Source organism: Saccopteryx leptura, chromosome 2, assembly GCF_036850995.1.
Source record: "Saccopteryx leptura isolate mSacLep1 chromosome 2, mSacLep1_pri_phased_curated, whole genome shotgun sequence".
NCBI lineage: Eukaryota > Metazoa > Chordata > Mammalia > Chiroptera > Emballonuridae > Saccopteryx > Saccopteryx leptura.
Window position 1 is genome coordinate 334,172,600 of NC_089504.1, and position 23,989 is coordinate 334,196,588.

The 23,989-nt window shown below is 38.7% G+C and overlaps 2 protein-coding genes across 3 annotated transcripts in view; both read right to left on the bottom strand.

Annotated features, from left to right (window-relative positions):
* GOSR1 (golgi SNAP receptor complex member 1) overlaps positions 1-9,529 on the bottom strand; it is a 49,183-nt gene extending 39,654 nt beyond the window's left edge. The window contains exons 1-2 of one of the 2 annotated variants that reach the window (XM_066363583.1): positions 9,442-9,529; positions 6,654-6,768 (exon numbers count right to left, since the gene is read on the bottom strand). In XM_066363583.1, coding sequence (XP_066219680.1) covers positions 6,654-6,768; positions 9,442-9,472 — 146 coding nt within the window. In that variant the 5' untranslated portion in view covers positions 9,473-9,529. Of the gene's footprint in view, positions 1-6,647; positions 6,769-9,441 lie in introns of both variants that reach the window. The other variant, XM_066363582.1, reaches the window with a different exon arrangement.
* Positions 9,530-15,969: 6,440 nt separating this feature from the next.
* CPD (carboxypeptidase D) overlaps positions 15,970-23,989 on the bottom strand; it is an 82,906-nt gene continuing 74,886 nt past the window's right edge. Inside the window, exons 18-21 of the mRNA XM_066363590.1 lie at positions 23,039-23,170; positions 22,283-22,468; positions 21,896-21,995; positions 15,970-20,445 (exon numbers count right to left, since the gene is read on the bottom strand). Of these exons, the coding sequence (XP_066219687.1) occupies positions 20,219-20,445; positions 21,896-21,995; positions 22,283-22,468; positions 23,039-23,170 (645 nt within the window). The 3' untranslated portion in view covers positions 15,970-20,218. The remainder of the gene's footprint in view (positions 20,446-21,895; positions 21,996-22,282; positions 22,469-23,038; positions 23,171-23,989) is intronic.

Genomic DNA, 23,989 nt, shown 5'->3' on the forward strand with positions numbered 1-23,989 from the left:
TTATATTAAGTTCTCTCTTCTGTCCTTGACGCTTACCAAAAAGACATAAAATAAAGTTGAGATTTAAATGATTCACAGATTTGATAACTTGTTATTAAATCAGGAACTGTCTTTAAGTCTAACATAGATAGCCATGTCCAGCAGCGAACTTTTAGTACCAACCCTCTACATTTCCAATTATATCATGCAATTGTTTCAGTTTTGTTTTGCAAAAATGTGAACTATCTTTTAAAATCTGAATGGTCAGTGCTTGACTGGTGGTGGTGTGTAGGGGACAGAGCATTGAACTGGGATGCTGAGGTCTCAGGTTCGAAACCCTGAGGTCACTGGATTGAGAGAGGGCTCATCCAGCTTGAGTACAGGCTCACCAGCTTGAGTGCAGGGTCACTGGCTTGAGGAAGGGGTCACTGGCTTAGCTTGAGGCCCTCCCTCTGCCACCGCCACCCCTGGTCAAGTCAAGACACATATGAAAAACAATCAATGAACAACTCAAGTGACACAATTACGAGCAGATGCTTCTCATCGTCTTTCTCCCTTCCTGTATGTCTGTCTCGCTTAAAAAAAAAAGTATGATCAGTATAAAAAATTGTTTTACAAGTGAAACTTATGTTTTTGGGTTTTTTTTTGTATTTTTTCTGAAGCTGGAAACGGGGAGAGACAGTCAGACAGACTCCCGAATGCGCCCGACCAGGATCCACCCGGCACGCCCACCAGGGGCGAGGCTCTGCCCCTCTGGGGCGTAGCTCTGCCGCGACCAGAGCCACTCTAGCGCCTGGGGCAGAGGCCAAGGAGCCATCCCCAGCACCCGGGCCATCTTTGCTCCAATGGAGCCTCGGCTGCGGGAGGGGAAGAGAGAGACAGAGAGGAAGGAGGGGGGGGGAGAAGCAAATGGGCGCTCCTCCTATGTGCCCTAGCCGGGAATTGAACCCGGGTCCCCGCATGCCAGGCCGACGCTCTACCGCTGAGCCAACCGGCCAGGGCCTGAAACTTATGTTTGACAGATTCAAATTATGAAACCACATTCTGAAAGTTTCTTTTGCCTCTTCTGAAAAACCACTAACCTTCATTAGGTCCCCAGGTGTTATGTATTATCATATTAGCAGCTCAATACAGATCTTAGTTATAATGAACACAGATCAATACCCAAGCAATGACAATGCTCTCCAATCTTACTGAAGACTTTTTCCTGCCCTGTGACAGTGATTACATATGTATGGCAAATGAAAACAGATTAAGTCATCAGTTCAACATCAAAAAAGCACCTAGGCCCTGGCCAGTTAGCTCAGTGGCAGTGTCGGCCTGGCATGCAGGAGTCCTGGGTTCGATTCCCGGCCAGGGCACACAGCAGAAGCGCCCATCTGCTTCTCCACCCCTCCCCCTCTCCTTCCTCTCTGTCTCTCTCTTCCCCTCCTGCAGCCAAGGCTCCATTGGAGCAAAAGTTTTCCCGGGCGCTGAGGATGGCTCCATGGCCTCTGCCTCAGGCGCTAGAATGGCTCTGATTGCGGCAGAGCGACGCCCCAGATGGGCAGAGCATCACCCCCTGGTGGGCATGCCGGGTGGATCCCAGTCGGGCGCATGCGGGAGTCTGTCTGACTGCCTCCCTGTTTCCAACTTCAGAAAAATGCAAAAAAAAAAAAAAAAAAAAAAGCACACCTTAACTACTAATATTTTCCTCCACAGCAATAGTAACAGGCAGTGAATAGCCTAAAAGTAGCTAATAATGAGGATTTTAAAGATGTTTAATGAGATGCAAATTTTTATTTCTTCTTCAAACATTTTAGTTTATTTGCCTTAAAAATATATCAAAACATCTAGGTCTTTATTCTGTGTCAGAGCCACCCCAAAGTTATGCAATTATATCTTAGAATATGCACAAAAATTCTGTATATATTACTAATACAGATCTTCCCTTACAACATATATAAAAAAGAAGAATTGGCCAATAAATATAAGCTGTATGAGAGGGGAAATTGTTTATGTCTTATTCATATATGTCCTTAGCTCCCATAACACTACTTGGCACAAAGTAGATGATCACTGAATGTTGAGTGAATGAGGAGGCAATCTCTTCATTCACCATTCTCAGGAGAGTATGTGAGTCCAGGGAAATGGTCAAAAACTCATTCTCTGCAATACTAAAATTCAGTTAAATTCAATACATTTTATATGACTCATAGGTCATCACTGAATGTATTCACCATGACACGCATTCAACCAGGGCAACAAACAAAAACACTTTAAAATGCAAATTGATCCTGATCCTCACGCCTTAGGTTTCTTTCTTTCTCTTTTTAAAAAATATTTTATTTATTCATTTTTAGAGAGAAGGTGGGGGGTAACAAGAAGCATCAACTCCCATATGTGCCTTGACCATGCAGCCCAGGGTTTCAAACCTGTGACGTTCTAGGTTGACGTTTTATCCCCTGCATCACCACAGGTCAAGTGCCTTAGATTTCTTATTGAACGAGAGAGTTAGACTGAAGTAATTCCACAAAGCCAGTCCCAGTTTGTTGCAGAACTTCTTAAGGAATGTTTTCAAGGTGGTTTTTACTTTAAAGAAGTCACAAAAATACTGCATTCATGAAGCAGAGAGAACACAGAAAAAGCATCATGTAGTTGTATCTCTTAAGTATTTGTAGTTTTAAAATGTATAATCATTGGCATAGCCAAGTGGGAGACTTAAATTTAGAAAATATGCTTTCCAGTGATAAAATAAGTTAATTCATAGAAAAGATCATTCCTGGCCTTGGCCATGGAGTTTAGTTGGTTACTGTCGTCCTGACATGCTGAAGTTACAAGTTTGATCCCTGATCAGGGCACATATAAAAATCAACCAATGACAGCAGGAAGGAGTGGAACAACTAATTGATGTTTCTCTCTCTGCCTCTCTCCCTTTCTCTCTCTAAAAATCAGTAAGTAAAAATTAAAAAAAATGTCGGCCTAGCGTGCAGAAGTCCCGGGTTCGATTCCCGGCCAGGGCACACAGGAGAAGTGCCCATCTGCTTCTCCATCCCTCCCCCCCTCCATCCTCTCTGTCTCTCTCTTCCCCTCCCGCAGCCGAGGCTCCACTGGAGCAAAGATGGCCCAGGCGCTGGGGATGGCTCCTTGGCCTCTGCCCCAGGCGCTGGAGTGGCTCTGGTGGCAACAGAGCGACGCCCCCTGGTGGGCAGAGCGTCACCCCCTGGTGGGCGTGCCAGGTGGATCCCAGTCGGGTGCATGCGAGAGTCTGTCTGACTGTCTCTCCCCGTTTCCAGCTTCAGAAATAAAAAAAAAAAAAAGAAAAAAAAAGTTAAAAAAAATAAAACAAAACACCATTCCTCATTCTCTTACTAAATAAAGGCAAACCCAAAGCAACACAATGCCATTAAAGACATATGACATGCAAATAGCTTATCCTAGAGTCAACATGTTGGCCCTGCTACTTCTGCTTCTTTAATAATGTACCCTATTAAAAAGAAGCAACAGAGCTCTACCCGGTTGGCTCAGAGGTAGAGCATTGGCCCAGTGTATGGAAGTCCCAGATTCCATGCTGGTCAGGGAACACAGGAGAGGTGACCATTTGCTTCTCTACTCCTCACCCTCTTCCTTCTCTCTCTCTTTTTCTTCCCCTCCCACAGCCATGGCCCATTTGCAGCAAGTTGGCCCATGGTGCTAAGAATGGCTCCATGGGCTCGCCTCAGTGCTGAGATGGCTCAGTTGCTGAACAATGAAGCAGCGGCCCCAGATGGGTAGAGCATGGACCAGTAGGGGGCTTGCTGGGTGATTCCCTGTCGGGCGTATGCGGGAGTCTGTCTCGCTGCCTCCCTGCCTCTCACTTCACTAAAATAAAAAAATATAAAAAAGAAATAAGAAGAAGCAACAGTTTGGCTATAGTATTAGAATAAATCTTTTGTTGAAATGTGCACAAAAAATATTAGGGCACTGGAGACAAAAATCTGGGCTCAAATTCCATTTTTTATTATTATAAAATATAAAATATTATATGTGTGTGTCTATAATACTATACAAGGTCAGTTTTTATTTTATTTTATTTTTTATGTGCCCTGACTGGGGATCAAACCGACAACTTCTGTGCTTCAGAACAATACTCTAACCAACTGAGCTATCCGGCCAGGGCCAGCTTTTATTATTATTAGCTGAAAAATATCTCACCTACCAGTCCTCCAAAAAGTATAGTATGTAAAATAAAGAGAAGATAACAACTAACAATTCTGCTACCTACAACTTCACTGCTAGATATATAAAAACATTTTTTTAGGTAAAAATGTACCCAGTACTCTTTATATAAAGCTCCTAAAACAGTACCTGACACATGATAAACACTTTGTCAGCTATTAAAATTATTAATTAGCAACAATTGGAAACAATGTCCACCTATAGAATAAGTTGATGAGATCATACAATATAATACTCTATGTAGCAAATCAATATACCAGAGTTAAATGTATTCAATACCTTAATCTCAAAGATAATGTTAAGCCAAAAAGCAAGTTAACTAACTTTGGAGAATACTATGGCTTGTTTAGGAACACAAACATATTTAATAAAACTATATGATGATATTGAGGATGGAAAAAAATGGATGCCATCAGGGTCTTCAACTGAACTGGTAAACATTATTTAAGTGGAAGCAAGCACATGAGGACCCACTATATTATTTTTTATACCTTTCTCCATGTCTTAAATGCTTCTTAAAATTTTTGAAACAAGTAAATGGCCTAAAGTGAACAAAAGATTCAAAGATAAAAATACATTTTCCAATAGAACTACCATACGATCCAGCAATTCCTCTTCTGGATACTTAACTAAAGAATATGAAAACACTAATTTGAAAAGATATAGCCACCTCTTTGTCCACTGCAGCATTATTTATAATGTAAATGTCCATCAATGAATAAATGGATAAAGAAGATGTGGTATATACCTGCAACGGAATAGTACTCAGCCATGAAAAAGACGGACTACTGCCCTTGAGAAAATGATGCTAAGTGAAATGTCAGACTAAAAAGGACAAAAACCTGTATGTGGAATAAAAAACAAAAAAGGAAACAAACCAACCAACAAAACAAACCAAAAAGACTTCATAGCTACAGATAGCAGATGGGTGACTAGCAGAGGGAGAGGAGAGCAGAAGGGCAAACATGGGCAAAGGGAGTCAAACGTATGGCGACAGGCATCAAATTACAATGTTGTGCACCTCAAGCTTATATAATGTTATTAACCAACGTTAATATAGTAGTATACTACAGTGGTTTTAAACCTTTTTACACTTGGGATCCGGTGAAAACAGAATTATTTCAGGGACCATGAAGGCAGAAATCACCCTAAGCATAAGTGAATTTGGCTAAGATCATTGGGTCTATAATCTTCACAAACCATCAGTCTCTTTTGCAGACTGGTATGAAATTTCTGATGGACCAGTCTGTAGACCAGTGGTTGAAAAATACTGGTATAGTGGTTCCTCATAAAGAAACCTAAATTAAAAATAGCTTGGATGATTAATAGAAATCATTCTAAGCATAAGTGAATTGGGCTAAGATCATTGGGTCTATAATCCTCACAAACCATCAGTCTCTTCTGCAGACTGGTATGAAATTTCTGATGGACCAGTCTGTAGACCAGTCGTTGAAAAATACTGGATAGTGGTTCCTCATAAAGAAACCTAAATTAAAAATAGCTTGGATGATTAATAGAAATCACCCTAAGCATAAGTGAATTGGGCTAAGATCATTGGGTCTATAATCCTCACAAACCATCAGTCTCTTTTGCAGACTGGTATGAAATTTCTGATGGACCAGTCTGTAGACCAGTCGTTGAAAAATACTGGATAGTGGTTCCTCATAAAGAAACCTAAATTAAAAATAGCTTGGATGATTAATAGCCAAAATACATATTACATTAGATTTATTCTAAAACTCCAGATTAGCAGTATGTACACTTGAGATTTGGGAAGTTCTTCACATCCATTTAGCATTAAGAAGATAAAAGAAATACAATGGGGGCCCTGGTTGGCTCAGTGGATGGAGTGTCGCCTGGCACGCAGACATCCTGGGTCTGATCCCTGGTTAGGGCACACATGAGAAGTGACCATCTGCTTCTCCCCCCCTCCCCACCTCTCCTTTCTCTCTCTCTTCCCCTCTCACAGGCCAATGGCTTGATTGGTTCAAACATCAGCATGGGGCACTGAAGATAGCTTGGCTGGTCCAAGCGTGGGCCTCAGGCACTGAGGATAGCTCAGCTGATTTGAGCATCGACCCCAGATGGGTTGCTGGGTGGATCCTGGTCAGGATGCATGCAGGAGTCTATCTCCCCTCTTCTCACGTAAAGAAAAGGAGGGGGGAAAAATCAATACAATGGGGATAATCAACCACATATTCTTAAACTCACTAACCTAGAAACTTGTTTGACACTAGCTCATTCTAAAGCTTTAGCATTTTCCTCCTGACACTGCCACATCTTTGCATAAGGATCCCAAATAAATGCTACTCTCAAGAGTTAAGAATTTTTATAAATCGCTAAAAACAAACAGTAACAGAAAAGTACCAAAATTTCACTAATAGAACAAATTACAAGATATGTATTTATTTTATTTTTTTAATGCTTTAAAAACATGACATAAAGACGTAAGAGAGAGAATCTGGTAGTACCTATACCTGTCGCGTCTTCCATCTCGGGCACTGCTGTGACTGTAACTTGTACATAGTTTACTGAAGGAAACTAATTTCAGGTCCAGTTCATTTTCCAGCTGTCGAGCCTGTTTCCTGAGATCTTTAACAAAATTATAAAAGCAAATAATTAAGACACAAAAAAATTCATGAGTGGACATAAAACTCACAAAACTATTCTAAAGAAAACAAACTATGAAAATGATTAGATAGTGAGCTAGGTTCAATAAAGAAAAGTTTTAAAAGGAAGAAACCAAAGATGTACCTACCCAGCAAAGCAAACTCACATTTTAAACTTTAGGTGGGGCAAAAAGGGTGCCAACTTACAGCTTTATCCTCCAAAACAGTTATACAACAAATGTTATTCTAACATCCCTGAAATTATCCCTGTAGCAATAAATAAATTTTATAATTCAAAGGAAAATAAGATACAAATCAAAGAAACTGACTATGGTTTACGACCAGCATTATATAATTTACCACCTAACTTTATAAAAAAATAAACCATCACTTTTTAACAGGGATTTTCCTATCTCTTTATGTCCCAAAACTTTATTAAGCTTATGCAATTCTTAATAATAGAATGACTTAAAGATTGACCGTAAAGAAAAACTAATCATTGACAAAGATTAAAAAATTACCTTCAATAAACTTATTCAAATTTAGAGAAGATAAAATTAACAATGATAATATGCTACTAACCAGGTCAAATCTATGACAAAAATAACAGCATAAGCTTAAAAAAAAAAAAAAAAAAACAGAAGCAAACAAGACAGCAGAGAAATTGGTGTAAGTTTGGCATCTAAGTGGTTGAGAGAGGGAAGCGGCAGGCCAAAACCCCTCATCTAGATGTAAATAATCCCATTCATGGTGAAGGGAGGTCTAAATGAAAGGACTGAATCGTGTAAGGATCTCATCTTTCAATAACATGGACTACATATTATTCCAATATACTCATCAGCAGCCAGAAGTAGGAAGCAGCATAAAACAGTGGAGCATTTTTTGCCAGAAAGCAAATCTCAGAACCTCAGCTCAGCTAAATTCTGAGATTCTGAGAACCGGCTCTGAGATTTATTGACAATCTACTTAACCTAAGAGCCTCAGCTCTCCGTTTTCTAAACCTTTACCTACAAGGTTTTTCCATGCTTTAGAAATCATGTATTTAAAGCACCTGGTGCACAGTTAGTTGTCAATAAGCTGCTACAACTATTACAGCATGGTGCTTCAAAGAACTACAGCCTAATAACTAGTATTAAAGATACCAATAGCTACTTCTATATAATTTTTTTTTTTTTTTTCATTTTTCTGAAGCTGGAAACAGGGAGAGACAGACAGACTCCCGCATGCGCCCGACCGGGATCCACCCGGCACGCCCACCAGGGGCGACGCTCTGCCCATCCTGGGCGTCGCCATGTTGCGACCAGAGCCACTCTAGCGCCTGAGGCAGAGGCCACAGAGCCATCCCCAGCGCCCGGGCCATCTTTGCTCCAATGGAGCCTCGGCTGTGGGAGGGGAAGAGAGAGACAGAGAGGGAAAGCGCGGCGGAGGGGTGGAGAAGCAAATGGGCGCGTCTCCTGTGTGCCCTGGCCGGGAATCGAACCCGGGTCCTCCGCACGCTAGGCCGACGTACTTCTATATAATTTAAAAGTATTTTCTAGCTAGTAAAACACACACCTTTCAAATAGTCATTTTTAATACGTTTTAAACTATAAGCCCACTTCACTGTAATTAGAAGTCTTCTCCAGTAGAAAACATCAAATAAAATCATTTTCAAAGTATGACAGGCAAGTTACAGATGAACTTAGAAATTAAGTATCTTAGTGGCTGATTGTGCCAATACTGTTATTTGTGGTGATTTCCAAAGGCTTCAGAGGGTAGCAACAGAAAATAGGTTAAAAGGGAAAAAAGGATTCGGAGAAGAGTTTCTATGTTGCAGTGAAGCTAATAGACACTGGAAAGAAAAAAGGTGAAAAAAGGTGAGCCTTCTCTTGTCTTTGTTACCATCACAGTCCAGGAAATGAGTTTTACATGAGCCCACTTTATCCAATCATATCTTTCATGAATTAAATAAAAGTACTTGTCAAATCACAAGATGATTTTTTTTAATTTTTTATTTTTATTTTTTGTAGAAGAGATACAGCAAATGCAACAATTATAGTTCACACTAGTTTTCCCAACTTTCTTTCGTTGAACAAAATGGATCTCCGGAGCAGAGGGGTGAAGTTGTTCCCTCTGCATCCAACCCGACTCGACAGCCAACCCTCGAAGTCCCAGCCTGAAGCCGCCAAGCCGACCCGCAGGAAGCCTTCCGCTCACACCACTTCCCCTGGACGGACCGGACGGACAGGTTCCTCTTTTCCCTTTTCCTGCTCAATTGTCTAGACAGGCGCTGGCTCCTCCGGTCTCCCGGGCTCGATCTGTTCTCGCCCCACACTCGTTTCCTCTGAGTTCACACCCCAAGCCTCTTCGTTCGAGTTCCGCTACCCTCTCAACCTCGTTCTCCCCGGTCGATTCACGCCCATCTTCCTTTCCATCCCCGCTCAGCCCCCTCTGTCCCACCCCTGCCCCAGGTCCCGCTGCCTCTCAGGACAGCCCCCTGCCCCGGACCGTGCGGTCTCCTCCGCCCCCAAGGCCCCGAGCCTCCCACCAGACAGCGCTGCACCTTGGCTCGGCCGCGCTGGAGGCCAGGCTCTTCCCTAGGCCGCCTTGCCCAGGAACCGTCCTCACTCAGCCCCTCTGGCCTTAGGCGAGACCCTCCCCGAGGCCTCGCCCTTACCTTCCCAGTAATTGCTGGTTCCTGTCGCCATCTTTGTTGTCCAACGTCAGTCGGGACAGGAGAATAGAGGTAGTGCGAGCCAGAGAGTTCTTCCGCCCTAACGCCAAGGCCGATGGGATACGCGAGCTTCCACAGACACCGCCACCTGGCGATCAGTTTGCTATTTTACACCTTCTGAGTAGCCAGACTGAAAATGTCAGAATTGGCATCTTGACTCTCCCTGTCTTTCTGGTGTTCAAACCTTCCGGCACTCCAAAGTTTCATGACGGCATCATCGCCCTCAATTGAGCTATATCTCCATGTCAAACTAAGAATCATTCAAAACTATAGAGAATTTTTATGAGCCTATTTGAGCCAAACTGAAGATAATTGCTGGGAAGCAAAGTCTCAAGGGTTGAGAAAATGCTCCATAAAATAGCAGCTTTACCACTTACTTTAGACATCAGAATCAAAGGCGAAGACAAGGCCGTTACAAGAACTCCACTTGTGATGATAATTCAGGGAGGTAGGAGAAAGCAAAGGGCTGGGGGTGGGAATCTCTGGGACTGGATAAAAAGTAAAAGGAATAGACACACTTAACAAAGGCAGGCATAGTATATATAGTAAAAAGTTAACAATTAACGTGATAATTGTGAGGGGATTTGTGTATAGTGGGAGAAATAGAAATCAAAAAGCCTCCACATAATTGATTTAAATTCTCTGCTAAAATTCTTCATCTTGCCTTCTACTTTCTTGAACTTATTCATCAACATTAAAGTTTCTGACTGATAACTGAAAAAATCTGTAACTCTATGGGATTGTTCCTATTTTATTTTCTCTTATTTTCTTTTTTTTAAATGAGAGGAGGGGAGATAGACTCCCTCATGAGCCTGGGCAGGGATCCACTTGACAAACCTCATCTAGAACCAATCAAGCCACTGCTGCGAGAGGAAAGAGAAGCAGAGGGACATTTCTCCTGTGTGCCCTGACCAGGGATGGAACCTGGGACATCCACTCACCGGGCCAACGCTCTATCCACTGAACCAACCCGCTAGGGCCCCTATTTTTTTCTTGATCTTTTACTATTTGATACTGTTTTTTGATAATCAAAGTAACTTTTGTTTGGATGCTATACATTATAGGTTAACATTTGTAGCAATCGTTTGAGGCTTCAGATGAAATCATCCTCCAGAGAGAGTGTACTGCTATTTCTTATAAGTAGTTCAGGTAGGGGCACATAAGCTTACACCAGTAAGGGAATGGGACTAAGACCAAGTGGAATTGTATTTTTGTACAAATTGGTCTGTTTCTAATGAGCCCTTACTTCTCATGTATAACCAGTTATGTGTCCTAAGTGAAAGTCTGTTGACCAGTGCCTTCTTCCTTTTTTTTTTTTTAAAAAAATTGAATTTATTGGGGTGACACTGGTTAATTATATAGGTTTCAGGTGCCCAATTCTATAACATATCTCTGTACACTGCATTGTGTGTTCACCTCACCCTCAAGTCAAGTTTTTGTCCATCACCCTTTATCCTCCCTAGACCGTCCTCCATCTCCCCAGACCCCCAGCAATTACACTGTTGTCTGTGTGCACTGGGAGGAAGGTTGTCCTTTTTTTCAGCTCAATCCCTTCACCACCCTCACCCAGCCCCTCACCTGACAGCTATCAGCCTGCTCTCTGAATCTGTCTCTATTTTTCTTGTTAATTCATTTTGTTCATTAGATTCCACATATGAGCAAAATCATATGGTACTTGCTTTGCTCTGACTGGCTATTTCACTTAGCACAATGCTCTCCAGGTCCATCCATGATGTTGCAAAAGACTTCCTTCTTTTTTATGGCTGCATAGTGTTCCATTACACAAATACAGCTTTTTTTGACCACTCATCTATTGATCAGTGCCCTTTTCCTTGATAGGTGCTGAACTCATATTTTCCATCCCACTGATACTGCCTAAAGCTTCTGCTTGGGTTCTCCACTAACTGCCTACCCTATCTGCTGCCAGGTGTCTCTTTTAGTCACCACTTATGAATTAATAAATGCCTCAAGGTGAAAACTTTACTATTATGTTCACCCCTGAACTCCCTTTGCTCTAGGGTCTAGACCCCATCAGTTTTTGTTACTTTAGTAGTTCTCCAGTCCTTCCGTTTTTATGTTTTAATCCAGTTTTTCTAATTGTTCTTGATGAGAAGGTCTTTCTGTTTCAATCCAATTCACACATAGCTGGACGTAGAACTAAATTATCTTATTTCTAATTTATCTGTAGATTATTTTGTATTTTCCACATACACAATCATATCTACCAGTAAAAACAAATTTGCTTCTTCCTTGTCAATATTCATGTGTTATTTATATTTTCAGGGCTTGTGGCTGCAATCTCTTCTGTCACTATAGCAAAGTTTAAGTACTTGAGCGGGATTTTTGTTTTGGCGGTACGTGGAATTGTAAGTACTTGTTTTGCAGTTCTCATTTCTCTTGCAGGGATCTAAAATTTCTTTTGCTTTTTCTCTTTTATTACCTAATAGTCAAAAGGTGTTTCTCCATTCTTTTTCACTTTTTTCCTTCACCAGAAGCTATGTTTCAAAGATTACCCCTTTAAATCATGCCTGCCTCTTTAAATTGTGCTCACTTTGAATCCCCTTCCAGAGTTTTGTGCCCTAATCTGCATGGACACGATGTTTAGATCATTCAGACTTACGATGGAGATACTCTTTCTGGCAGTAGTTTTAGACCAGCTTTAAGCCCTTTCCCTGGTGTCCCTCTTCTTGCAGTTTACCTGTCTGCCTTCTTGCCACAAAGCTGTGCACTGGGGTGGAGCTGAGCAGGTATAGGGGAGTACAAGCTGGTATTTGGTGATCTTTCTCATTTTACTCAGTATGATGTTTCAGAATTCTGACTTCAGGTTTTACTGAGAGTGTGGTTTCTGAATAGATTTACTTTTCCCTTCTGGTTCTTAGCATTATTTTGCAATGAAATATTGGGAAACAGGTAGCTTATGTTGCCACCAATGTTTTCACCTACCTAGAAGTTCACCTTCATGCTTGAAAGATCTGTTTAATATAAAATTGTGTTGAAAGTATTTTCCCCAGCACTTTCAAGGTATCATTTCACTGTATTTTGGTTTCCATTGTTGGAAGTGAGTTGAACCTCTGCTAATTCTTTGAACTTAATTTTTAAAATTTATTTTATTGATTTGAGAAACATTGATATGTCATTTCACTTATTTATGCATTGGTTGATTTCTGTATGTGCCCCGACTGGGGGTGAATCCCACAACCTTGGCATATCAAGATGACACTCAAGGCCCTGGCCACTTGGCTCAGTGGTAGAACGTTGGCTCAGTGTATGAACATCCTGGGTTTCACTCCCGATCAGGGCACACAAGAGAAGAGACCATCTGCTTCTCCATCCCTCTTCCTCTCACTTCTAACTCTCTCTCTCTCTTCCTCTCCTGCAGCTATGGCTCTGTTGGAGCAAGTTGGGCCCAGGCACTGAGGATGGCTCCATAGCCTTTCCATGGAGGAAAGGCTCTCAAATAGTTTGGTTGCCGAGCAATGGAGCAAAGGCCCTAGATGGGCAGAGCATTAACCCAGTAAGGGGGCTTGCCAGGTGGATCCTAGTAGGGGTGCATGTGGGAGTCTGTCACTCTACCTCCTCGCTTCTCATTTAAGGAAAAAAAAAAAAAAGTTGACACGAATCAATTAAGCTACCAGCTAGGGCCTGAATTTCATTTTTTTCTCTTTGTCTTTGGTGCTCAGCAGTTTCCCTGATGTGTTTAAATGTGGATGTTTACTTTTTTTTTTTTGCTTGGATTTTCTTTAAAATATGACAGTGATCTAACATGTATTATAGTCTTATGTTAAAGTCACATTTTTACCCTCTCCTTTGTATTTTCTGCCTTTTAGTCTTTGTGCTGCATAAGGGAATTTCTATGGATCTGTCCTTCTAGTTCACTGCTTCTGTGCCCAATCTGCCATCACAATGATCCATTTAACTTTAGTTTCTGTACTTTTATTTCTGAAAGCTCTATTGTTTTATAGTTTTCTGTGATAGTCTCGGACTTATCTTTTATTTTTTTGAAAACAGTAAGTGTATTTGTTTTACAAGGTCAACATCTGAAACTGGTGTAGGACTTTGTCTGTTTTTTTTACTGGTGGTGTCTTATTTCTCTATATGCTTGGTTATCTTTGTCTGTATTTGGTCAGTGCCCTTGAAAAATTGTAGTCTCCTCCAAATCTAGAATGGAGATACCTTCTACTAAAGAAGACATGAGTTGAACTCAGTCACCTAGAAGTAGTCCCATATGGCTTAACATGTGGACCACCTAGGCTGTGCATATCTGGCTCGGTTCTAGACATGTTTCCTATTCCTAGTCCCTATCAAATGTGTTCTATTCGAGTCCTCCTGAATAGAAAACTGTATATACAGTCCTTCCTCTTTTGCCCTCCCAACACCCACAGTCTTCAAATAATTCAGCAGCCAACTCATATTATCTTTGCAACTATTTGGCAAATCAAAAATTATTCCAAAATTATTTTTTAATCCAGCAGTTGTCCAATTCAGCCATTACCATTATCAGTCCACTCCCCATCTATCCCATTCCCTAAAGATCAATTCTCTAGACACCTCATATATTTCAAGCACAAAATCAAAAGCCTGTTTGACCTTGAGAACCTCTGCTAGAAACCATACAATATATGACAAAGTTATAAACCTTCCCCATGACCCCTTCATTTTGGCTCAACCTCCATGACAATCACAAAATATAAACCACAATTTTTATTTAATCTGCAATCTCTGCATGTTCCATTTAAAATTTCTCCACCTACTTATATTTTCTACCTACAGCTTTAACTATATTGCTTCTAATGAGGCATCTGTCTCAATATAGTATTCCCACTTACAGAAACCAAAAATTTCAATCTAATCAATCTTCTCACCCTCCTGTCTTCAAACTTCTTACAGGCTGGCCTCTAAGCTTGAACACCTTTCTATTCCAATTCTTGCTTGCCTATCTACATTTGTTACACAGTAATAGAGAATAGGATTCCATCCAACTCCAGCGAAAATGCCAAAGAAATAATATGCTTTCTTTGAACATTCTACTGACTAAAGTGGACATTATAATATTAAAGTTAAAATTGGATTTTATATGCTGATTTGATTACTTTAAAATTGTGAGTAATAAGTAATGAGGTATTTATCTGAGGTGTAATAAATACCATAGAATCATCGGCAATTTAACTAAAAAAGAGAATGAGTAGTGTCTTAGCACTGAGCATTCCTGTTTGCTGAAAACAGTTTCTAGAAATCTGAAAACTTGAGCATAATCAGAGTACTGTTCATGATACAAATCAAAAGGGTCCTGATTCAGTTATGAGAAAACTCCTATCAAAAATTCAGGAAAATATTTCAGATATTGTGGAACAAGGAACCATCCTCACTATTCTGACTCCACGTAGCAGTTAAGTAAGGCTGTTTCCACTGAATAAGCATAAATACAATCTAATTTTATTTATAGACAAATATAAGGCATTTGGCACAATTTTTACAACTTTTCTGCTATGCTATAGACAATCTATGGAATCACATAATGGAATTCAAAGTTGTTTTGTTTTTTAGTATTTATGTCTAGGGACTTTTTCTAGATTAAGGTCACCTGTTAAACAGATCCTTTGTTCATATATTTGATAAGAATAACTTTCAAAGGGAGCAGAAAACAGCAAATAATGCTGGTCACCAGTTACTCAATTCTGAGTCAAATCAATGTTGGGCCTTTTGCTAACATTATTTCACTTGTTCCCATTACAATCCTATCAGAAATGATTCCTTAGCTAGTACAGTACAGAGATTGAGACTCGGAGCATGTTAAGAAACTTGTACAAAAACAAAGTCTCGTAGGGAGCAAGTGGCAGAGCCAAGAATCAATCCTAGATTGGTTCAGCTCCGAAGTCCATGCTCAAATCTCTATGCTATACTTCTAGAGCAGACTTTCTTTTCAGAGGAACCAGTCACTACAGAAATACAGCTATTTCTATTTCTATTTTTCTGGTCTGGAGTTCCTTGTCAGCAGAGCTCATGTTTCTCATTTAACTTTGCTTCCCAATTCTTACTAGAGCAGCAGTATCAACAAAGTATTGTAAAATGAACTCATCTCCACTAAGCCAAGAATTGCCAGGATAAATTATTCTGAGCTCCTCTGTAAAAAGGGCCAAAATTTTAGCAAACAAGTTTAAAATGGGTACTTAAACCTTTCAATGGCCCATTCTATGGTGTTCATTGTAGAGTAATTGGACAGAAATCAATCCAGTCAAGCTACAAACAGAAAGGAGAAATGTGGCTACTATATAATATATTTCTGAAACACATTTTTGTTTTGAGTCAATTTCAGACAGACACCCTATGTAGTTTACACCCTACATTCCTAGTCTTGTCTTATTTTTCTCCTAGTAGGGGTAGAAAAACTAAGCATAAACTTTCAAATTGGAACAATAATTTTTTCTGGTCTATTGCTTTTGAAAAGAGATTATGAGACAAAACACAAAGACAAACATCATAAAATAACTTTTATACAGGATTAGATCTGTTTACATATAAAAAACAGAAAGGACCTCATTACAGTTAGATTTCACATAAATTACACAGATTAACTTTTTAAAACTAGGATTCAACTTAGTTTATAGTCCCTTTTAAAAATTTCATTTTGAAGGCACAGTGCATGAAAGAAACCAAAGACCGAAGCACTTGAGATGAATGAGTGTTAGGCACCTCATATAGATAGATAGCTATAGATTTTTCTGGAGCTGGGGAATGTCACTCTAAGGAAAATGGAGAGGTGAAAAACTGATTTTTAATCTGAGCTTAAAAAAACATCATGTCATACTTCCAAAAAATCTGCAGCATGGCCAGCACAGAATGTAGCTAAAAACTCATGTTACACCATTTATAAAAGTCATCATCATACATATTACATAATTTATGTCCAATGGCCTCAAAATGGTAGCCTACTTTCAAATTTCATTCTATTCTGTCAAATCAAAATCAATGTGGACAATACTCTGAAAATCAAGTGGAGTATTAATTATTACTAAAACATAGAAGAAATGGTTGTTGGGAGACATTTATTCATGAATTATAAATCCAAGTTCAGTTGACATTAGTCAAGGACTCTAATCATCCCCCAAAAATCTGCTTTAATTAAAACAAATCAGAAACACAAGAAAGTTATCAAAAAGTTGCTAGATAGAAAAATCATTGAACATCAAACAAAGTGGAATTGTTTGGTAATAACAATAAAGTTGCTTCTGTTAAAAACAATTCTACCAGAGAATCATAACATAGGGCACTAGGTACAGCACTCACACCCAAGAAGCTTTTAATATAGCAGGGACAAAACCCGGCACAAGTGCATTTCTAGCAACAAGAAGATTAAACTATTTACTGCTGAGAATAAAAATGGAGGCACGGGTCACGGTTACTGAGTAGCCTGGTGTTAGCTCAGAAACACACTAAGCTCAGGTATAAGCACTACCTTTTATTTATTTGTCAACTCATAATTAACTTTAAGTTCAATATTCATCAATTCAGCAAATCCCATTCATGTGAGTTACCAAAGGTAAACCAATCAATCACACTGGGCCAACTATACATTGTTTTTTTCTGGAGGCTGACAAAGTCCCAAAGCAAATTCCCTCCATTAAAAATTGCAAGCATTCCTCAACTGGATGGGATCCCAATCACTATCCAAATATTCGGCAAAATTCATCAAAATGAAAGGGATTTTCTTCCTGAAATTAACTTAAGTTCATCTTATTGAACTGCATAATCAGTACATTTACACAGGCAGACACTTTGAACATTACCTACTCAATCACTTTCCTTTTATTAAGGACCTGGGAGGAAAAAAGGTTTACAACTGATCACTGGGACAAACAGAACAAAACAAAACAAAACATGCCTTGTGAGTAAAGAAAGGCACAACTCAGGTTTGGTCAAATTTCATAATACTGAGATACTTACTTGCCTCCATGACTCCCAAGGAAATGGAAAGTCTCTAGGAGAAACACCAAAAATATGCATACCCCATCCTGTATGGCTTCAATGCCTTATGCAGTTAATGTGGTCTAATATTAGATTAGATCCACAAATAAAAGAAAAAGCAGGGCATAGAACAGTCTTAGTAGTCATGATCCTGTACATTCATGTTAATAGGTAACACAGGCTGACAGGCCTTGATTTCCAGAACAATGCATTATTTAGAATTTCATTCGAGATGAAAGATTTAGAGCAGAATTTGGTTTTCTTTCCAGGAAAAATTATGAAAAGAAATACTTGTACATTCATTTCTAAAAAAAAATTTTACACATGCTTAAAGGCATGGATTCCAGCCACTGTGATATACAGTTAAAGACATATTTAATTCAGGAGAGAAATTAATTTAAAAGGCATTCTGTAGCCTGACCAGGTGGTGGTGCAGTGGATAGAGCGTCAGACTGGGATGTGGAGGACCCAGGTTCAAGACCCCGAGGTCGCCAGCTTGAGCGAGGGCCCATCTGGCTTGAGCAAAAAGCTCACCAGCTTGGACCCAAGGTCGCTGGCTCCAGCAAGGGGTTACTTGGTCTGCTGAAGGCCCGCGGTCAAGGCACATATGAGAAAGCAATCAATGAACAACTAAGGTGTCGCAATGTGCAATGAAAAACTAATGATTGATGCTTCTCATCTCTCCATTCCTGTCTGTCTGTCCCTGTCTATCCCTCTCTCTGACTCTCTCTCTGTCTCTGTAAAAAAAAAAAAAAAGGCATCTTGTAGTGAAGACCTAATTAATTAAAGGCTATCACATCGACTTTAATTTCTTCCTGCAATGTCTCAAGCAGAGCTGGCCAGGCCCTTTGTTGGTTTTTTAAGTTTTCAATCTTAAAAATAATGTTAAAAAGAGCAATACCACCACATCATCTTCTTAAAAAAAATGTAAAGTATTATTAGAAATTGAAAATCATATACATTTCATTAAATATTAGCACCCCACAGACTCTATGTATGTGGTAGGGTAAGAATGGGGTGGGAAGGACTCAAAATTTAGAGTTGTTAATAACAGGATTAATACCAGAATGGCTTAATCTTGAACAACACAAATTTATCAAAGATACTCATTAATAAATGCCATGACTTCATTATTCCTGCTGAACTGAATCTTTTCTAATAAAGCCATTTTGGGTGCATTCCTCACAAAATTTGGTTGAATGACTTACGTGGTTGGTAAACCACTCCCCATGAAGGCTTTGAGATGACTGATACATTAATGGAAATAGAATACAATTTGAAAAGATGAGAGCAAGTTTTTTGATCCCCTGATTTGTACAAGTTCAGCAGCAACCTGACCATTAAAACATTCAAAGGTATCGAACCATTAGATCATTGGTAACACTCATACTTACAAAAAGCATCATTTCTATTGAATAGCATGATATTATCGACACGATAAAATGCAAATCTTTTAGGTCTTTGCAATAACCCAACCTGCAGTGAGGATGATACTTTTCTTACCACAGTGTTACATCACACAGCAGTTCGTAGCTTTTTTTTTTAAATGGAGAAAGCCATATTTAAATGCTTTCAACTGAACTTTTAATAAAATTGGTTGACAAAAAAAAAAAAAAGATACTGTCAAATGAAATATTAGGACAAAGAACCCAATCACTTGCAGAGATCTACATGAATTAGACTGGCCAAGCTATTTCAGTAACAGTATGCTAGAGCATGAAGTATAGATATTTTACATTCAAATGTAGGTTAAGAATGTGCCAAGTAGGTTTCTTCCACACTCCCAGATATTTTCAGAATTCAGATCTTGTAGATTGCTGGGTAATCTGAAAACCTAAGTGTACAACATAAAAAAAAGATTCAAATTTAGGGAATATTAAAGATCAGGTATTCCTAGAATAACTAGTGTTTCACAGATAAAAGCAGCAGCACCTATGGGTTTTTAACAAGTTAAAAGACAGGCAACATGAGTTATAGCTTTTGCTAGATCTCCCTCTTAGCTCCAAACAGGCATTTAGATCTTTTAGCACAAAGTCAAGAAGTTCTTCCTTAAAATGGATCTTTAAAACTTTGCTAAGACTTGCACAGAGGTAGTGAAATCCTGCTGACAGCACAGGCCACCAGTTCTAATCTAGCCTTGGAGCAGGTAGAAAGCAAATGTGGATGCCCATTTATTCATTTCCTAATGTTACATGTTTAAAAATCAACTCAGCCTCCACTAAACCTGAATAATAAGAGAAACTCCAACTATTTAATAACTAGAGAAAAGAACTCCTCAGTAGGTTAAAAAAAACCTTGAGTTTTAAAGCTTTATGTCAGATTCTGACTGCTGTCCCTGCCTTAATGTTCCTGGATTCTTTTGGCCATTTAAAATAAAGAAAAAGGGCTAAAGCCACTAGGAAACACTTGATGTGCAAAATACACCATCCACTACTTGGCTTTATGCAGTTATAACATAAGCTCCAAACAGCTCATCTTAAATTAAAAGGAGAAACAAAGTGGCTGTCCCATCTCTGCTGCATAAATAGAAAGCAGATTAAACAAACAAACAAACAAACAAACAAAAAAAGGTCAGAGTACTTCAAGGAGGGGAAGTTCAGAAATGCCAACCAAATCCACAGAGAATACAAATTTATCAAGTTAATTTCCCAAAACTCTTTGAAGAAGCAAAATAGTCTCTATCTGTAATGTAGTGTCTCCCAAAAGGAACTGTCATTTTTCTTGGGTCTTATGCTGGGAGATATGCATAGTGTGTGTTTCAATGCTTGCTAGAATATAATGTTTCCTCTTCAGTGTCTGTTTCATCCTGGAATTCATGGCTTAAAAGGGACTTTTTGGAACCAGTTGACATCATCCGAATTTCATCTTCATACTCATCGTGATGCTGCCTGAGCCGATGAAAGCCATCCTTGTGTCTGTTAGACTTGATTGAGCAGATACACCAAATAATGCAAGCTGTGAGGATCAATGCCGACATGGTTGCACCTGCCAAACAAAACCACCACATGAATGGTGTTTGACTTTAAGGACATAAATAAACAGCTACTTACAATGGCACTTTTAATAATATACGATTCATTTATTTTTATTTCATGTATTTAAAAACAACTAGTACATAGCATGCAAAATTAGAAAAACACAGATAGCAAAAATACTAAAAACCCAAACCAAAAACTTCACATTTTCACATTTCCGTTATCTCAAGATCACTTTTAACAATGCTAATGCATATTTTCCAGATTTTTCTTCATGCATGTGTATGTATATACATTTTTATTTTACTACAATGAAATCAAACTGTGTCCACTGTTCTGCAACTTATTAAAGGCTTCTTACCAGTAAATTTTCATCTCACCTAGAAATCCTCATTAATTTAAGATTTGTACATAAAATTATCAACATAAGAGACTTAATAACAGGAAATAATAAGATAATAATTTAAATTAAATTCATGACAGTGAATGGGTGGCAGAGCCAGATTTAAACCGTGGCTGAATCCTAGCTCCTGTGTTTCTAACCACTAAGTGATTCACTTAGTCAAGCTAAGAACTCTTTATTTTAAACAGTCTATGACAGGTGCTGTGATCTGAGCATGTTTCCAGTATTCTACTCTCCTTCAACTGGTGATCTTTCTCCCACACACCCGTAATAAAACTTGGTTATACTGCATCAAATCCAAGTGCACTTAGAAATGAACCAAAGTTCTTTTAAAAAAAATTATTGAATTTATGGGGGTGATAGTGGTTAATAAAATTATAGATTTCAGGTGCACAGAATGAAGGCTCTTTATGTCCAAAAGATACAACATAGTATTTGTTTTACCACATTTTTTTTCTAACCTTTTAGTAATTCAAACAATGGCATATATTAATCCTAGAGAAAATAAAAATTTCCTCCTTCCAGAATCAGAGTAAAACAGAACTAATATAAGTCATAGTCCAAGGGACTTAGGATCTTAGAAATGAATAATAAAGCAAATCATTCACTGAGTCAACAACTTTTCATTCAGACCCATTACATGTGAATCATGTTCTAGGCACTGGCGATGCAGGTAAACTCTGTTTTCTCAGAACTTACATTTTAGTGGGAAAAACTGAATATAGACAAACAGATGACTAAATATAAAATCTAATGTCAGATAGTGATAAGTGGTATAACAGAAGCAAGTTGGTTAGAGATAGTGGCAGGGTACTATTTTAGTTCGGGTGATCAGGAAAGCCTTTCCGTGGAGATGACATTTGAGTACAGACCTAAAATCGTGAGGGGGCAAGCCATGAAAACATGGGAGAACAGTATTCAGAAAAATCATGTTTAGATAAGGAGACATTAAAAGAAAAATGCCTAACTTCAGGTGATTATAGAAGTGATCTACTCTCAAATTAAAATGTCAGAACTGGTTAGTTAACTTCAACTACTAAAAATTTAAATTTTTTACCTGATATAGTTACCACAAGCTCCCTTGGCAAACCAAATATCCGATTGTCTGTGTCAAACACTATCACCACAGAACTAGCTGCATCATGATGCACAAAGACCTAGAAAGATCAAGCACAAGAATTATGAAAAAGTTTACTTAAGGATACTGTGTCCCAGAGCCTTTATAGCAAATCAATAAATGATTCACCATCATTTAAAGTATACAAAATGGTATAAAAATTTCCCTTTTATTGCTAAAAGATAGAAAGACAAAATATCATAATCAAGAGTTGATCATGCTTTTTATTTCTTTATTTCTCACAAGCTTTCTAACGGGTTTCAAAATAAATAGAAGTACTGTTAAGGAGAAGAATTGACACGATGCTACTCAATTTGACTCTCTTACCTGTGAGTGTTGTTGCTGATACCCATCCGCAATGGCGTTGATGTTATGGACACCTGGGGCTAATAGGACATGGAAGTAGCCTCCCTCTTTTGTGTGTACCTTTATTCCTTCATTGAGAACAATGACTGCATTAGAGATTGGTTTTCCAGTCTTATCTTTAACAAACCCATGGACTCCCTTGTGAACCTGAAAAATATTTAAAATCCAAATTTATGTTTTCATAATGCCAGATGGTCTACAGGCAATAGTATAAGGCATTACGAAAACAAGAGACACAAAACAAGACAACAAAAATCCCCATAAAACTGGTTCATTTGTTCTTCTCCATTAACTTGGACCTTGTTTGCTACTCATGCACTGTTTCAGAGACATAGAGATGGCAGTAAGGGAAAAGAGAACTTTAATAGAGTCAAAGCCACAAGTATTAGAACCAAACCTTCTGATGACGTTAATGATTTGCCACCATAGTACACTGTCTCGATTAACTCTATGTGATATTCAAATGAAAGAACATGCAAATTTTCACAGGGTTAAATTACAGCAGATTCCAGATATGTGAAGTCATGGTACCTAGTTAGGCAATATAAATTGAACAAAATTCTTCCTTCTATATACATTTAAAATAAATAATATATTTTAGTAAAAGATTAAGAAAATGTTTTTTGTTTTTTTTTTTTTTTAAAGAAAATGTTTTGATAAAGGTTTTCATTGAACATATTCCTGGGAGTTTGCTTCTTTTAAAAGGGAAAGACTCACCTCCACCAACATGCTAAGAAGAGATTTTTTATTTTCTGCCCACAAGGAAGGGAGTTGTGCTGCACTGGGGAAGTAGCAGCAGCTTGTATAAACTGTGATTTCTGGACAGTGGCCATAGGTGACACTATAATCCTGGAATATAAAATTCAAAAGCAAATGTAGGAAAATTAATAAATAAAAGAGTGAGGCTTTGTAATACAACAAAGAGAATAATGGAATAAAAAGAAAACCTAGGTAATGTAAACAAAGAATCTGTAAAGCATTTTATGGCGAATATAAGTAAATCATTTGGTATTATAATCAGTCACAAACACGGCTGCTCCTATGAGGGTCCTTGAGACCAGGGACAACGTCTAATTCATTTTTTATCTCCCGTGCTTCCCATAAATGTCTGACAGGTAGAGAAGGTTTATTAGGATTTGCTGAATAAATGAATGAATAAGTACATGCAATAAGTCAGCTTCCCCCTAAACCCTGGAACTTTACTTTTCTTGGAGCTCTGGAGGTAGAAACACAAACACTTGTCCTCTGAGACCCTCAATCTGCAACCTCAAGCCTGGAATATAAAATTCAAACAGCTACTGTTTGCAATAAATCAATTATCCAGGCACAGGAACTGCTTGTGTGGACAGGTTCCAAACCTAAATTACCACCTATTCCAAAAAATCTGTGCTTTTTCCTAATTCAGTTAATGGTATTAACTCATTTTATCACAAAGACATTAAATCTCTTGTCTTTGACTTCAATGTCTTCCTATAACCCATTATTTGCCAAATTCTATCAATTCTACCTCTATAATATCTCTGAAACTTAATCCCTTGACTCTACCCCCACTGCCACTACCCCAATCTAGGCCTTCATTATTACTCATCTAGGCTATTCTATATCAGTCTCCCTGTACCAAAATCTCTCCTTCCTCCAAATTATCTTAACTCACTGCTAAGAGATTTT